The 17,981-nt window shown below is 34.5% G+C and overlaps 2 protein-coding genes across 2 annotated transcripts; one reads left to right on the forward strand and one right to left on the reverse strand.

The window, feature by feature from the left end:
• Positions 1-410: 410 nt before the first annotated feature.
• LOC148579463 (uncharacterized) lies at positions 411-1,368 on the reverse strand. Its single transcript, XM_088490301.1, has 3 exons — positions 1,103-1,368; positions 830-986; positions 411-731 (listed from the first exon to the last, which is right to left on the reverse strand). Exons 1-3 carry the CDS (start codon positions 1,366-1,368, stop codon positions 411-413), a joined length of 744 nt encoding a protein of 247 aa, XP_088346427.1.
• Positions 1,369-13,023: 11,655 nt separating this feature from the next.
• Positions 13,024-14,920, forward strand: LOC107624190 (membrane magnesium transporter-like). The gene is made up of 4 exons (XM_016326672.3): positions 13,024-13,227; positions 13,316-13,368; positions 13,450-13,550; positions 14,598-14,920. The coding sequence occupies exons 1-4, from the start codon at positions 13,155-13,157 to the stop codon at positions 14,689-14,691; spliced, it is 321 nt and encodes a 106-aa protein (XP_016182158.1). The 5' UTR covers positions 13,024-13,154; the 3' UTR covers positions 14,692-14,920.
• The last annotated feature ends 3,061 nt before the right edge of the window (positions 14,921-17,981 follow it).

Genomic DNA, 17,981 nt, shown 5'->3' on the forward strand with positions numbered 1-17,981 from the left:
AAAAAACCAATCACTGCTTCAGTGAACTCCCTTCTGACATCTTCCGAACACATTTTAATGAAATTCATATTATACCCATCGCTGCCTGGTGCCTTAATTAGCTCACAATCCCAAACTGCATCCTTTATTTCTTCAAAAGATGGCATTGACTCTAACTCTGTTGCCTCTTCCTCACTTATCTGCTTTACCAGCCCATCTCGGAACCCTATATTAGGCAATGTCTCCTGATGGTACAAGTCCTTATAGAAATCTCGTATAGCAACCTTGATCCTGGCTTGATTCCATACTAGCCTTCCATTAATCATTAAGGCATCAATTTAATTGTTCTTCCTCCGAGCTGAAGCTAGATTATGAAAGTATCGAGTATTTTTGTCCATCTCCTTTGCATGCCTGGATCGTGACATCTGCTTCTAATGAAGTTCCTTTCTAATATACCACTTCTTACAAGAGCTCACAAGCACCTTTCTTCTAGCTTCCATAGTTCTGTCATACACTCCGTTGCTCACCATATCATCTATTTTCTTGATCTCTTCTTCAAACTGTTTAATCCTCATGTCCATATTTTCAAAATTCTCCCTATGCCATCTGCCCAGTGGAACCATCAAACCCTTCAACTTGTCCATGAATTGAACATCCCCTAAGTTCCTCTGTTCCTCCTTTTCCATCCTCAAGAACCCCTCGTGAGAAAACCAGGAATCTAGGCTCCGAAATGGTCTCAGCCCCCTCTCATCCTTGTGACATCCACAATCAGTGGATAATGGTTTGACAAACCTCTAGGCCATCCTCTTTGCCTTGTTTCAGGAAACTTTTCTAACCACCCCAAGCTAACCAGAACCCTATCAATACGACTGCTTGACTGGCCCCTAAACCATGCGAACATGCGATCAGTTAGTGCTAGGTTCACTAACTCCATATCATGAATCCATGATTTAAACTTTGCTGCAGACACCGTCAAAGTAGCAGCTCCGTTCTTCTCTTCCACTTTACTAACCTCATTAAAATTTCCCAAATAACAAATTGGTACTTGACATGCGCACCATATACTAGACAAAAAGTACAACGAAAATTATTTTTTAACAGCACACCATCCACACACAAGCACCTTTCTCCTTTATAACAGTTATTCATCTTAAAAACCATTTCATCCCACATCAAAAGCAGGCCACCTGATGCGCCTTCCGTCCCTACAAACTCCCACCGAACTACATCATTTCTCCAAAGTTGTACTATATCAAATTTAGTCAAAACCGCTTTCTTTGTCTCTATTAAGCCTAGCATATTCAGTTTAAATTTTCTCCTAAAGTTTTTCACCATACTCAATTTCCCAACTCCCGCCAACCCCCTAACATTCCAAGAGCTAAATATCATTTTAACGCATTTATACACACTTTTTTTCAATTTTTCGGACGACTTCTCCTAGCCTTCTCCTTCTGCTTAGCTTGCTTTTTCTTTTGGGTTATCGCCTCATTCTGTGTTTGAAGTATCACCATAATGTCATCTTCCTTATTGTACTGTACTGCTCCAAACCCCACTGCAAGCTCCCAAGCTTTCCTATTTTCTTGCATTTTATTTGCACATTTATTTTCTGAAGTTTCAGTTCCAGCTTCACTACCATCATCACAACTGGTATTCCCCAAGCCATCTGAAGCCTCCCTTGCGTCATCATTACCTAGCTCCGACGCTACCATTAGTTCTTGTACCTTAACTACACCTGGGACATTGTCTGTTGTACCCTTCATTGAACACATGTTTCTCTGGCAACCACCTTTGCAACTTGCTTCCTCACCTTCCTTTGCATTTGGGACACCCAGCCTCATTCCATACCCTACTGTACCACCACACCGTTCTCCCTTATGCTTCGCAACAACATCGCCGTAACAACCAAGGCCTAAACCAGTTCCGCCTCCAAACTGGTCCGCCCACCAAACCTCCACTTACCCACAGTGTACTCGCCACAGCCAAATCACCAGCATCGTTGCCCCACCCCTCTCCTCCATTCAGATCTCGCCTTGTCTCAACAAACCCAGACCCTCACGATAGCTAGTATTCGTCTTTGTCAGCGATGCATGTCTCCCTCTAGTGCCCATAGCAGGCTTCGTCACCCAAACTTGGCCTCCATCACCAACTGCTTCCTAGCTCCCCCTCCCTCCCTCATCATTCGCCATCGTCGGGTCTTCAAACTTATTTTGAGCCATTAAATTATTTTAATTAAACAATTAATTAATCGTGGTTTTTAAACTTCTACTATATAAATATTCTATGATTCAATTCTAATCTACACATTTTTTTTCAAAAGTATATGTATTTTATTCATTAAATGAAGTAAAATACAATGAGTTCCATTTTAGGGCACATAACAAACAAAAGTCAAAATTTTTAAAGTTTTCACTAAAAGGTGAATGCATCAACAAAATTTGAATGAAAGAATCAATAGATTAGGAAAAGAAAAGTGAGCTCAGCACTAATGAATTTTAAGTTATTGAACCCACGACCTCCTTCTTTTAAAAGTTTAAAATAACTACTAAGCTATTAATTTAAATTACTAATTTAGTATGTTTGTTATTTAAAGGATAATGTTGCAAAAACTTGAAGTTAAAAAAAGAGTGATAAAATATTTATGTTTGTTTGTATTATTTTTATTTTATTAAGAACTTAACGATCATGATATTTATAATTTTATGTTAAATTTTTTTAAGATTTCACTGTTTTTAATTTTAATTTAATTTTAATTTAAATTTAGTTTTTTTATTTTCTATTTTATTAATATATATGAAATATGAAAAGATAAATTTTATATTTTCTTAAAAAAATTTAATTTTTCTGTAAGTAAGATAGGATTGAAAATTTTAGGGTGACTAGAATTAAGGTCGAGAGATTCTCAACCCACAAATAAAGTAGTATTGAGTTTTAAGAAAATTTTTAAAATAAAAATCCTACACTACTCTATTCATTGGTAATTTTAGTAGGAATCTAATTAAAAATTTGATAAAAATATAGAAAACAACAGAATAATTAAACTTTATCTTTAAATATAAATATTATTGAATTATTAACGAAAACCTAACCTCCCAAATGAATAAGGGTCATCCTAGGGTGCTGAAACGAATTTTTTTCTGTCCGTGCTAAAAGTGTGTGGTATGATGAAAGAGAAGACACGTGGTTCTGCTGCCTCTAAGTTGCCGACAATTTTTGCGCTAAGACTGATGGTGATGTATGCTGAAAATTTGGTTACATGATAATAATCTTTTATTAATGATAGCAATTATGTTATTGGGCCTATTTTTGAGGATCCAGTAAATATTTGGTTTCATTATTTTTTTGTTATGTTATGGAACAAAAATAAAGAGAACATAATGTATATGACACTAAACAAGATTTTTGTTTTACGTTTTGGGCCATGAAATATGTTTTTGGACATGAACATAAAATTGGATCATAAAAATACTATTATTGTAATAATAAACAATAAAAATATAAAATCAAAGAAAATAAATAATAATAATAATAATAATAATAATAATAATAATAATAATAATAATAATAATAATAATATTTAAAAAAAAATAGAAGACAGTTCTAAAATTAAAGATTTAGAATACAAAAGGAGAAGATACTTTTTACTCGTTTATGTTGTTGTAAAGTCATGTTATTTAGTTTTAAAATTTTTTTCTTTGGAATAAAAAAAATTAATAACTTTATTTATTTTTAAAAAAGAATATTTTTTTAGATATTTAATTATTTTTAATTTTGAAATTAAATAAATTGAAAAATTTAAGTAGTAGTATTTTGAGTTTAAATATAAATTTTGAAAGTTTACGTTAAAGCGAAAATATATGTTTAAACTTAAAACAATTTAAAATAATTCAAGGTATGAATTATATCTATTTAAATAAATTCATAAAAAATTTATTTTCAAAAAATTTTTAATTTAAACATAATTTTTCAATTTAACATAGACTTTTAATAATTATATTTAAACTCAAAATACTACTATTTAAAATTTTCAATTCATTTAATTTAAAAATTAAATTTATTAAACTTGAAAAATTAAATATCTAAATAAATATTCTTTTTTCAAAAAAATAAAAGTTATTAATTTCCTTTAATGTATAGAACAAAATTTTAAAACAAAATAACATGCGCTTTAAACACTATAGAGCAGTAAGAAGCACCTGTTTTCTTTGTATCCTAAATCTTTAATTTCATACCTATCTTCTCTTTTTTTTTTTAAATATTATAACTATTATTATTGTTATTATCTATTTTCTTGGGTTTTATAGTTTAATTGTTTATTATTACCATAAGAGTATTTTCATTATCCAATTTCATTTGTATGCCCCAAAAAATTTTCATGGTTCAAAACATTAAACAAAAATCGGATTTCAACGTCACATATTATGTTCACTCTTTTTTGGTTCAATAACACAAACATAAAACAGCCACACTTAAATGTGACCTCCAATACTTGTTGGATCCTCAAAAATAGGCCCAATAATTTAACTCCCATTATTTACATAATATTATTATCATTTAACCAAATTTTGGGCAAACATCATCAATTGATCACCATCAGCTTTGGCACAGCAAATGTCGGTACTTTGGAGGCAACAAAAGAAAAGCACGTGTCTTCTACTTCAAAGTGCCACATATTTTCAGCATCAGAAGAAAAAAAACATTTTCAGCACCTTAGCAATGGCCAATGAATAAATCAGGGGCAAACCCCAAAATACCTCTATCACTACGCTACCGTACCCGGTTCTCTAAAGTATTCACGCTTATCAATTAAATATGGAGTTAAATCTCAATTTGACCCTTAAAATTTAGTCCGATACTTAGAATGATCCCTATAATTTTGTTGATTCCAATTAGAATTTTTAAATTTGCAATTGTGGCTCTAGGTTGCCTCTGCAATCATCTTCGTCAGCAGAATGTTGATCTGATGCAATTACATGACATAGTAGACACTACTTAAACGACGGCGTATTGGTTTTGCTCCCAAACCCTTTGGAAACCATGTCGTTTCAGTTTTTTGTGGGTTAAAACTCTCTTTCTTTCTACTAGGACGATCATAAGTTGTGTCCATCATATCATACAATTGCGCTAGATCAGCATTCTGATGACAGAGATGATCGCAGGGGTAAGCTAGAGCCACAATTACAAATTTATGGGTTCTAATTGAGACCAACAAAATTATGGGATCATTTCAAGCCAAATTTCAGGAGTCAAATTAAGATTTAACTCGTCAAATACCCCCTGTTCCAAATCTCAAATCTTCTTCCACGGCAGCCTCTTCATTCTCCGTCATCCTTTGAGCTCGTCGCCGATCCTCTCTCCTCCCGCCGCTTTTCTATCCACCAGCATCCTCCACCCCGCCTGCAAAATCTACTGCCGGCACTGCAACAAAAACTGCCTCCTTCAGAAACTTAGGTATGCGTTCCTGTTCTCATCTTCTATTAGTTATTCTTTCACTTTCTAGAACTTAAATTTGTGTCTCTTGTTTTATTTTATCCAAATACTAGTTATTTTTTTCTCTTCCTCTGCAAATTGAATTTATTTATTTTAAACTATGGTATTTTGTACAGTGTTTTGAGTTCTTTTCTAGAATTTCAAAACTTTGGCAATAGAATTTCCCTAATGGAATGGACATTGATTGTGTGTTTCTTCTACTTTCTCTGGCTCCTGATATATTGATTTCTGATTAATTGATTATTGAATATTGATCACTTGATCAGTTAACTATATTGCTAGTTCAATTTTAAAATTTTTTTGTTCGTCTATCTTTTTTATTAGATTAGTTCTGGTTTTGCCTCTTTGTGAATGGAGGAAAAATGATAGGGTGCGAATAATGTTATAAAGGTTTTAAATCCGCAAATTGGGTTAGGGTGAAGTTTAAATGGACCTTATTCTACTCATTGCTAGCCCTATTTGAGGTTCTGTTTTTCATCGAAACCTAACAGATTTGTTTATGCCATATTCAGTTTTCTATGTTCTATTGTTTATTTCTTGTGCTAGATTCGATTGGGGTTTAGAACCAGTGGGCAATTAGAACTTCTAACTTATTTTTAATTTTTCAATCTTTTTTTATTGTTTTTATAGCCTGGTGTAAATCCGGTTTTAATTTGACACGGCTTGATCAGGTCTATTGAATTAGAGTCTTGAAAATAAACCCAGTCAATATTTTGGTTCGGTCGTTTAGATCAAAGCAAACCCAGCTTCACTTTAACGCATATAGGCCCTGTTTTTACTTTTTATTCAACGCAAAGATGATGGTAACTTGTCTTGGTTTGTGTGGTTGTGTGGGCAGCTTGGTTACACAGTAGGACGGTGCGGTAATTTACAACCACACTTACTAACCGGCAAGTGCACTGGGTCGTACCAAGTAATACCTTACGTGAGTAAGGGTCGATCCCATGAGGATTGATAGATTAAGAAACAATAGCGTTTGATAGGATTAGTTAGACAAACAGAAAATAATGTTTGGGAGTTCAAAAGACATTAAACAATATTAAAATATTAAAGACAGGCAGATAAATAAATTGGGAATAAAATATGGAGAAAATAGTTAAGGTTTCAGAGTTATTTATTTTTCCGGATTAACTTTTCTTACTAACTAATTTAATTATGCAGGATTTAATTCATGGCAAACTATATATGACTAGACCCTAATTTCTTAGACCTTCCTAGTCTCCTCTAAAATTCATTAACTGCCAATTCCTTGGTCAATTAATTCCAATTAGAGGGTGATAATCAAATTCCAGTTTATATGCCACAAAAACTCTAATTACCCAAAAATAAAAGGATTATATGTCACGTATCCCATTAAGTCCAAATAATTAAAATTTAGGAGAATATGTTTTCAAGCTGTTGTTCAAGTAAAGAGCTTTTCCAAGTTTTACAAGAACTCAAATAGAAAGAGGGTCATACTTCCGTTCCACCCAAATTCATAAAATAAAGAGCGAAGACAATTCTTAAATATAAATCCATACATAAATTAAAATAGAAAAAGTAATAAAATCAATCCATACAAATAGACAGAGCTCCTAACTTTAACAGTGGAGGTTTAGTTGCTCATAGAAAAGAAAGAAAATTAGGATTGTCAGTTATGTTCCCCTGATGGGATGAGGTGGAATCTCCCCCGGACCTCTAAAAAGGAAGGAAAGCCTCTTCCTTTTATAACTAATCCTAATAAATTTAAAATCTAATATCTAAAACTAAAAATTAAAATAATATCTTTTTCCTAATTTAAGATTTGAATTTAAATTTGAATTAATTAACAGATCTTCAGTTGATGGGTAGGGACCACTTGTTCTGTCCATTCTACAGCTTCTAATCTGTGTTTTCTGGGCTAAGAACTGGGTCAAAACAGCCCAGAAATCGCCCCCAGTATTTTTCTACATTTTCTGCACGTGACGCATGTGACGCGTCCGCGTCGTCCACGCGTTCGCGTCATTTGTGCAGATTCCAGTCCACGCGTTCGCGTCAGGCACGCGATCGCGTCATTGTGATTTTCTCCATTCCGCGCGGTCGCATGAGCCATGCGTCCGCGTCGGTATTCGCTGGTCCATCTCCTTGGCTTCTTCTCTTTCTCTGCAGAAACTCCATCAAATTCCGCCAAATGATACTTAAAATAAACAGTATTGCACAAAACTCAAAATAGCATCCATAGTGGCTAAAATATAATTATTTCTTAATTAAACTCAACAAATTAGATGCAAATTCACTAGGAAAAGACAGACAAGATGCTCACGCATCACAACACCAAACTTAAACTGTTGCTTGTCCTCAAGCAACCAAAACTAATATAAGCTTAGGATGTGAATTTGCATGAGAATGAGAGTTCGATTAAGCCCATGTCTTCTCTTATAGTGGGGTTTACAACTGCAATCCTGAACAGTTTTGGCATCTCACTTTATCCTTTGAAGTTCAGAATGATTGGCATCCATAGGAACTCAGAATTCAGATAGTGTTATTGACTCTCCTAGTTCAGTATGTTGATTCTTGAACACAGCTACTTTATGAGTCTTGGCTGTGACCCTAAGCATTTTGTTTTCCAGTATTACCACCGGATACATAAATGCCACAGACACATAACTGAGTGAACCTTTTCAGATTGTGACTCAGCTTTGCTAGAGTCCCCAGTTAGAGGTGCCCAGAGCTCTTAAGCACACTCTTTTTGCTTTGGATCACGACTTTAACCGCTCAGTCTCAAGCTTTTCACTTGACACCTTCACGCTACAAGCACATAGTTAGGGACAACTTGATTTAGCCGCTTAGGCCAGGATTTTATTCCCTTGGGCCCTCCTATCCATTAATGCTCAAAGTCTTGGATCCTTTTTACCCTTTGCCTTTTAGTTTAAAGGGTTATTGGCTTTTTCTGCTTGCTTTTTCTTTCTTCTTTTTTTTTCTTTTTTTTCTTTTTTTTTTTGCAAGCTTTGTGTTTTTCACTGCTTTTTCTTGCTTCAAGAATCAATTTTATGATTTTTCAGATTATCAATAACATTTCTCATTTTTCATCATTCTTTCAAGAGCCAACAATTTTAACATTCTTAAACTTTACTATAAAAAATATACACTGTTCATGTCATGCATTCAGAATCACAGAAAATACCACCACATTTAAGTAAATCAGATTATTCTTAAAATTAACTCAATTTCTCATGCAATACATCACTTCTTTTTCTTTTCTTTTTAGATTCAAGTTCAGTGAGTGGTACATGAAACATCTTTTCAGCATTAAAGCAATTAAAAGAAAACTAAACTAGTCCTAGGATTCTAACTAATAAAGGATCATGCAACAAACAAAGCAAGATAGCAGAAAACCGGAACATAACATAGACAAAGAGGGGAGGAATAAAAATGAAAGGAACACAACCACCTTAGTTATCCTAGCGGACGTTTTATTTTTCAGGTTGTGCTCCTCAGTAAAGATGATTCGCCTCCATTTTTGTGCCATAGGAATAAACAGAAAACCTTTAAGCGAAGCATCAACACCAAACTTAAAGGTTTGCTTGTCCTCAAGCAAACAAGAACTGAAAATAGAAGAGAAAAATATTAAGATAAAAAAAAAATAAAAGGATAAGAGAATAAGAGAGAATTAGGATTGGGAGAGAGAGGGAAAGAAAACTGGGCGGCGCAAGCGACGCGTTTGCGTGGGGCACGCGGTCGCGCGCATTGCTCTTATACGGATTGACGCGATCGCGTCGGTCACATGGTTGCGTGACCCAGTTTGTGCTTCTGGCGCGAGTGCAGCCTCGCGCCAGCACAACTCTCTGTTCAAATTGATATAATTGCCAAAATTGGGGTGACACGATCGCATGGGGCATGCGATCGCGCGAGTGGGAAGTTAATGGGGTACGACGCGGCCGCGTGGGGCATGTGGTCGCGTGAAGGGAATTGCGCGTCCAGCGCCAGTCCAGCACCACTCTAGCACAACTTTCAGCTGTGCACTCGTTTTACGTCGAAAATCAGGGCACGCGGCCGCGTGGGACGAATTGTGCTATTGGCACGCCTCCAGCCACGCTCCAACGTGACTCTCTGTTCGTTTTTATTTTTCTCTTCTCCCCTTGCGACGCGAACGCGTCGCTGATGCGGTCGCGTCGCGTAGCATTTTTTTTTTCTAGCTTGAGGTGGTCGGTTCCTAGAAGAACATAGCTGCATGATCAGAGAATTAGTAAGAACTTAATAAAAATCAACTAAGTAAGAAAACTACTATTACGAAAAACAACTAAGAATGAAAAAGAACGATCATACCACGGTGGGTTGTCTCCCACCAAGCACTTTTAGTTAAAGTCCTTAAGTTAGACATGTTGTGAGCTTCCTTGTCATGGTGGCTTGTGCTTGTACTGATCCAGGAATCTCCACCAATGTTTGTAATTCCAATGGCTACCGGGATCCCAAACTAGGCGCATAAAGCCTTTGAGCAAGTTGAAACAAGTGACAAGGCCCCAAGAGTGTTGATTGTGGGAATGAATTTCAGGGTCCTAAACCTTGCTTTTACACCCGTCTTCTTGTGGATCACCATTGTTCCCATCGGGGTGGCAAGCGATCTGAATTCTCACAGAGACATCCAAACAACCTTCTAGGCCCATTCAAATTAGCTCTACACCAATTCTTGCACTTCAATTCGGAGCATGCAACCATATTGAACCTTGCTTGACAACTCTTACCACTGACCATCTTCCTCTTACTCTTAATGCCACAAAGAGCTCTAAGTTGACCATCCGTCTCCAGTAGCCCATATTCAAGTGGGAATGTAAATGTTAAAGATAGGAATTTTACCCACTTGGATGTTGTATTGGATGGTGATGGCTTTGGAAGAGGTCTTCAAAGCTCCACTCCCTTATGTTCTTCTTTGAATTCTTCCACTTCTTTGCAGGCTTCCTCAATTTCAACCTCTTCCTCTTGGTGACTGTCTTCTAATGCAATCTCTGCTTCATTGCTTACCAAAGGCATAGGAGGTTTTGCATCTTCCTCCTTTGTGGGTGCATCTTCCTCCTTTGTTTTCGCATCTTCCTCTTCTTCCGTGTGTGAGGATGGAAAGTTCTCTAATGCACTGGAGTATAAACTCCTTTGATTGATTTCCTCACTTTCTTCCATAGGATTTTGAATTGTATCTTTTGGGAAGGAATTTGCTTGTTCCTCTTCCTAGTACTTGATAATCGACTGCATATGCTTCTCTATATTTTTGACACTTGTCTTTATATCATGTAAGCATTCTTTCATGAGAAGCTCAAGATCTGATGGTATTTGAGATGAATAAGAAGGAGGTGATGGTTCTTGATAAGTGTAAAAAGAGGATGGTTCTTGGTATGGATAGGGAGATAGTGGCTCTTGATATGGGTAGAAAGATGATGGTTCATGATACGAATAGAGAGGTGGTGGTTTTTGATATGAATATGGAGGTGGTGGCTCTTGATAGTTGGAACATGGAGCACTGAGGTTTCTTTGGTTTTGACCTTACCAACCAAAATTTGGGTAGTTTCCCCATTCATAAGGATATGAATCACTACTCGGGTGTGAGTAGTAACCCATATGATCTCTCTCCATTATTTTTCCTTAGCACAACACACCAAAAAGAATTAAACGCACCATGTGGTAAACATGACAGCAAAGAAAAAAGAACAAAATTCTAAAAATTAAAATAAAAAAAATATAAAATAAAACTAACTAGGAAACACTAAACTTGATCTCAGATATTAAAAAAAAATATATTAGTGCTATTTATTTATTTAAATTTTTTTTATATATATTAAAACTAAACAATAAAAAAAAAAGAAAGAAACAAAACGTAAAGAAAAAAAAAATTTGACGTAAAAAAAATGAAAAATAAAAGAAAAATAAACAACGACAAAATAAAAAAAGGAAAGGGGTTATGCTAACGAAAAAAAGGAAACAATTTTTTTTTTTAATATATTAAAAAAAAATTTTTAAATAATAAAAAAAAAAGAGAAAGAAAACGTAACAGCTAACGAGAAACAAGAAAAATTTTTTTTTTTTTAAATAATAAAACAAAATTTTTTTTATATATAAAATTAAAATTAAAACGTCTAATCTAAACAATCAAACAACTAATAGTTGTTAATCACAGTCAATCCCCGGCAACGGCGCCAAAAACTTGGTGCGGTAATTTACAACCACACTTACTAACCGGCAAGTGCACCGGGTCGTACCAAGTAATACCTTACGTGAGTAAGGGTCGATCCCACAAGAATTGATGGATTAAGCAACAATAGCGTTTGATAGGATTAGTTAGACAAACAGAAAATAATGTTTGGGAGTTCAAAAGACATTAAACAATATTAAAAATATTAAAGACAGGCAGATAAATAAATTGGGAATACAATATGGAGAAAATAGTTAAGGTTTCAGAGTTATTTATTTTTCCGGATTAACTTTTCTTACTAACTAATTTAATTATGCAGGATTTAATTCATGGCAAACTATATATGAGTAGACCTTAATTCCTTAGACCTTCCTAGTCTCCTCTAAAATTCATTAACTGCCAATTTCTTGGTCAATTAATTTCAATTAGAGGGTGATAATCAAATTCCAGTTTATATGCCACAAAAACTCTAATTACCCAAAAATAAAAAGATTATATGTCACGTATCCCGTTAAGTCCAAATAATTAAAATTTAGGAGAATATGTTTTCAACCTGTTGTTCAAGTAAAGAGCTTTTCCAAGTTTTACAAGAACTTAAATAGAAAGAGGGTCATACTTCCGTTCCACCCAAATTCATAAAATAAAGAGCGAAGACAATTCTTAAATATAAATCCATACATAAATTAAAATAGAAAAAGTAATAAAATCAATTCATACAAATAGACAGATCTCCTAACCTTAACAGTGGAGGTTTAGTTGCTCATAGAAAAGAAAGAAAATTAGAATTGTCAGTTATGTTCCCCTGATGGGATGAAGGTGGAATCTCCCCGGACCTCTAAAAAGGAAGGAAAGCCTCTTCCTTTTATAACTAATCCTAATAAATTTAAAATCTAATATCTAAAGCTAAAAATTAAAATAATATCTTTTCCTAATTTAATATTTGAATTTAAATTTGAATTAATTAACAGATCTTCAGTTGATGGGTAGGGACCACTTGTTCTGTCCATTCTTCAGCTTTTAATATGTGTTTTCTGGGCTAAGAACTGGGTCAAAACAGCCCAAAAATCGCCCCCAGCGTTTTTCTACATTTTCTGCACGTGGCGCATATGACGCATCCGCGTCGTCCACGCGTTCACGTCATTTGTGCAGATTTCAGTCCACGCGTTCGCGTCAGGAACGCGATCGCGTCATTGTGATTTTCTCCATTCCGCGCGGTCGCATGAGCCATGTGTCCGCGTCGGTATTCGCTTGTCATCTCCTTGGCTTCTTCTTTTTCTCTGCAGAAACTCCATCAAATTCTGCCAAATGCTACCTAAAATAAACAGTATTGCACAAAACTTTCAAAATAGCATCCATAGTGGCTAAAATATAATTATTTCTTAATTAAACTTAACAAATTAAATGCAAATTCACTGGAAAAAGATAGACAAGATCCTCACGGATCATACGACAGCCACCGGGGTTGGGCATCTGGCGATTTACACATACCTCTCACAGTCCAAAACCTCAGAATTCATCAAGTAGATCGATCTGCATTGTCGCCCTCCGAATCATGGCTTTAGGTTTTGCCATCGGAGTCTTCGGTGTTCTCATTCTTTTTCACGCCGCTCATTCAACCATCCAATGTATATATATCCCTTCAAACATATCATTTCCTTTCTCTATTTTAACCTTCTTCAATGGAATCTAATTCTGGTTTTGATTTTGTTGTAGATAGGGGTTTGCTCAAGATCACCGAAGAAGAGTTTTCAGGGCCTCCCTTCAATGTAATAATTACTCTTTCATCTTTGAATCTTCTTGCAATGATGCGTTTTTTATTATCCAATTTATGGTTTTTGGGATCGCAGGTGGTAACTGAGCTATCTCTGGGGCTAGTTCTTTGTATGTGGGCTGCGTTAACTGTGCCGGGGAAGTTTCTGTCCATACACCCAGATTCTGAGGAGAATAGGTAATTTAATTCATTCTTTTTTGTTTCATGTGAGTGCTAGATTCTAGTGAGTTTTAAGTAGTTTGTGCTTGATTTCATTTTGCTATCATGATGATTTGCTAATTAATTATTATAAGATGGGCCGTTGAAGTGGTTCATATAGGTTTAATTTGTTTCCAACACAAAAGCTATGATATAATTAAAGTTCTGTCGGTTGCTGGCTATTTTCTGAGTTGAGGCTTTAGTTGGCAGAGAGCACCATGATAGTCAAGGAATGGAAATATAGAGAATAATATGGGGGATGTAAATAGAATAGGTCTAGTTGACGCCAGGGTTTAAAAGAGAGGTGAATATACCGCCGGAAAATAAATCTGACTTTGGAGCGGCATTGCTGTGAGAATTTGGGTTGTTATAGTTGCAATTCAGTTTAAGTTTGGTCTAACTTGATCAATTGATCTTATTCAGCCGCTTCATTTATAGGTTATCTTTGTCTTCCACTGTACTTAATAGAGAGGGATAGTAGGTTTTTATGTTAAAGGTGACTTGACTCTTGAGAAACATATAATCCCACCTTATGCATTTTCCGTGAGGAGTGAAAAGCCAAACAGAAAGGGAAAAAACAGATTCAACTTTTCCTGTTTATTTACACAAATCAAATCCAGAGTGTCCTACCATTCCGTGTGTAGCTGGTGGTCTAGGATGGAGGTTCATGTTGTTTTAAATGTTCATTGCATTGCAATTTGCAAGGATCCATTAATTTGCAATGATCAGCGATGTGTTCATTCACAATCTCTCAGTAGATGAAAGGTGGTAGGCAGCTGGCTTTGACAAATATACTCACTATCAACATTTCATCAAGAAGAGAAGAGACAAGGAAGATATCTCACTGTTTCTGCAAAGGAATTTTACATTTGCAAAAGTTTATTATTTCTTCCTTTGTTTATGTTGTGCTGCCCTCATAGTTGAGGCACATGACTACAATATACAATTCTACATACTAGCTGCTGATCAATCTCACATGTTATGAATCATTTGAATCTCAATCAGAGTTTGTCTCCTTTGGTGCAGGATTGTTTCTTTGCCTGCTAACCTTGACTTCATGATCTTCAACCACCGAGGCAAGGTCTTCCCCGTGGAAATGGATTTGAAGCTGAAACAATGATGACTTTAGGATATCCCTCTTTTGAGGATTAAAGATATTTTCCCCGGAACATTTTAGAATTTTGGATTTGAATTTTATAATGTCATTGGTTTATCTAGGTCTCTTTGCACCTTCCTTTTGTAGCTTATATATACTTCAGATTCCTGTACTGGCCGCTTAGCACTTACTGATAATGTTGACATCATATTATCACTTAAATCATTATGAAGAAATAGCTTGCACTTTAACCTTAGTTGTTGTGCACAAGTTTTCTAACCGGAGGAATATTTTTGAAAACGTAGCTCTTCAAGCACCATGTTATTCTTAGAATTTGGCAACATTTTCAAGCTACAATAATAAAGTTTATTTTGGTAGTTGGGAGAGTAGTTGACCTGGAAGCTAAATGTTGATAAATGCCAAAATTTAGGGTCGTCTTTGCAAGTAGTTTCCGAAACACAAGACCTTACAGTTGCTATGACATGATTGATAAATATTTATTAACGCATAATAATTGCATAAGACAGGTAAGATCAAGTCATAACTCATATACAGCAACATGCAATGGGCAAATTTCATAAGGTGATTTAGTAGGTAATTGAAAGATCTTTATATCTACATTAAAAGCAACAATTTGATTTTTGAAATTGGTAGATGAATCAACTGGGAGGGGGAAACAATTGGAATGCGGTGTAATACGGCTCGCGTGGCCCATTTTAACAGAGATGTAATAAACATTAGGTCAAGTTGTAATTGTGTTTCACATGGGACCACATGTTACGTCTAGCCGGATCTCAACTTGTAAAACTGCTGTCCATAAATGCAAAAAATCATAGATAAAAATCTGGAAAAAAAAAAGTTAGATAGTGGACAACATTATATTAAGTACCCAAATAATTCTTCTTAATTCTAATATACCATATATGTACTAATTTGTTCTAGCAATTTGTGATCCTTTTCCAATTTGGGATCAGATGTTCACAATGTCACAAACTGTAATGTTTCTGCTTCAGCACAAAAGCACACATTATCAAACAAAGTAACAATTTGGTTTTAGAAAATTTTAAGAAATACCTCTCAGATAACAAACCAAAGAGTATTAAAATTATATTCATAAGCATGTGCCATGCTGCAAAATTATTTGGGGAATTGAATGGGAAAATCGTGTTTGGGAGGAGGCAAATGTGATAAGTAAAACAGAATAGGTTCCAAGAAACAACGATAGCAAAGTGTTCTTCCATAACATCTTCACTTGATCTTCATTCTTCAAGTGTCTCATTGCTGTCATTTTGGTGCTAAGAGTGAGAGACTTCTGACAAACAAATGAGCTGACCATCTAGAAAGAGAAATAGATCTTTTCAATTTTTTTCTTTTCAATTGTTGTTGTAAAATGTGATTTTTCACTTTACACTATTTAAGTGGAATTAAAAAAAAAATATGAGAAAAGATATTAAACATATAAAATCACACTTGACAATATTAATTTAACCAAAAAAAATTGAGAAAATTTATTCTCGAAATAAAAGTTTATGTTGTCTTTATATGAGTTTGGCTATTTATTTTGATACTAACATCTTAGAAAAATATATAGCATAAAAATAAAAAACTTGGGATGGAAATTTTATAGAAAAGTCATGAAGTTAATTAATTAATATTTAACATAAGTTAAATTGTGTGAATTATATTTTTTTTTATTCCAAAATCACAAGTATATTTCTATTATAAATTTTTATTTTATATAATGTCAGATACTTTTGGCTTAAAATAACATTGACATTTAAGTATTTTAATATCCTGGTTAATTCATTTTCAGAAAATTCATAGAAGTCGCCTTCATCAAAATTTAAATTTGAGTAGAATAATGTTTTTGAATCAAAATCAACTTTTGAAACAAGTATGAATTCCCTTGTAGCAATAAGATTTGCCGGTGAAACTCCAGCTTCTCATCACTTGTACGGAATTCTTGGATAGAGAATTAATTGACAATTTATCATCGCAAGTTTTGTCACCATATTTTTGAGAGGTTAGACAACCTTTTAATGAATTATTAGTTCCAGGTTTGAATTAGATATTTTTTATAAATAAATAAAATAAATATTTAGATCTGTTACACATCTAAGTCTTCTTGTCATCTAAGTCTAACCAAGCAAACCCAATACCAACAAAAACCATTCTCATTAAAAGAACGTGTACACGCGCTCGAAATCCCAAAAAACGTTACCTATCTCTTTGCGCTCTAATATGAAAAACCATTCATATCTCCTACTCAAAACTGCAATAAAGAAATTTGAAATCTCTCTCAAAACCTCTAAAAAATCTTTCAAATTCTCTGCGAAAACTACTGTGAAATTCGGTGGTACGTTTGAGATCAACAAAAAACACAGAAAAATAATAACAAAGATTCCTCAAAGTACTGACAAAACTACTTATTATCAGTTTTTCTTTCGCATTCTCGCATTTCTACTAGTTCGGTTAGAGTTTAGTGGATCGAGTTTGCTCATTTAGTTGATTGAGTTTCTCTAATTCAATTTTTTTTTCTTTTTCTTGTTTTGCTTGAATTTGATGAACTTGTTCATGTATCGTTGTTTAGTTAGTTTTTGTTCAAATCTGAACTAATTTCAGTTCATTTGTGAATTAACTGAGGTTCACTTGTGGCTATTGTTAAGTATTGACCAAACTTTTTATTCCTCAAAAAATTTTGGTTCATTTCTTGTTTAATTTAAGTTCACTTGATTTTGTTTCGCTTGAATTTGCTGAACCTGTTCATGTGTGGTTGTTTATTTAGTTTTTGTTCATTTCTAAACTAATTTTGGTTCATTTATGAATTAATCGAGGTTCGCTTGTGAGTGCTATTAAGTATTGACCAAATTTTTTATTCCTTAATTTAAAAAAGGCTTTTCTACTATTATTTGTATATTTTTGTTTATATTAAACTATTTCGGTGCTGGTGCTATTGTAGGGGATAATTTTCCTAAAAAATTGAGTACAGTAATCTGAATGAGGCGCAGAAGAAAATTATTGACAACTTTAAATGTGCTATTTTGGCATCTTTGATAAAAGCTATCATGGAGATGATTGTTGAAGGGGAGAAAAACTTGCTGAAATTCAAGACAATGTTCATCCTCTTCATTCAGAAATGATTTTTGTTCCCGACAACAATAAGCACAGTCTCCCTAGTCCATAAGCCACATGTCCTTCATGTGGACATAGTCTGACAATGAAATTGGACGTCTCATGTGCTCATCTTCTTGATCAAGGGGATCAAAGCTTAGAAAGCAGGAGAGAAACTTTCAGTTGATGGCTATGTCTTTGTC

The sequence above is a fragment of the Arachis ipaensis genome, chromosome B10 (genome assembly GCF_059453495.1).
Source record: "Arachis ipaensis isolate K30076 ecotype BB chromosome B10, ASM5945349v1, whole genome shotgun sequence".
Taxonomy (NCBI): domain Eukaryota; kingdom Viridiplantae; phylum Streptophyta; class Magnoliopsida; order Fabales; family Fabaceae; genus Arachis; species Arachis ipaensis.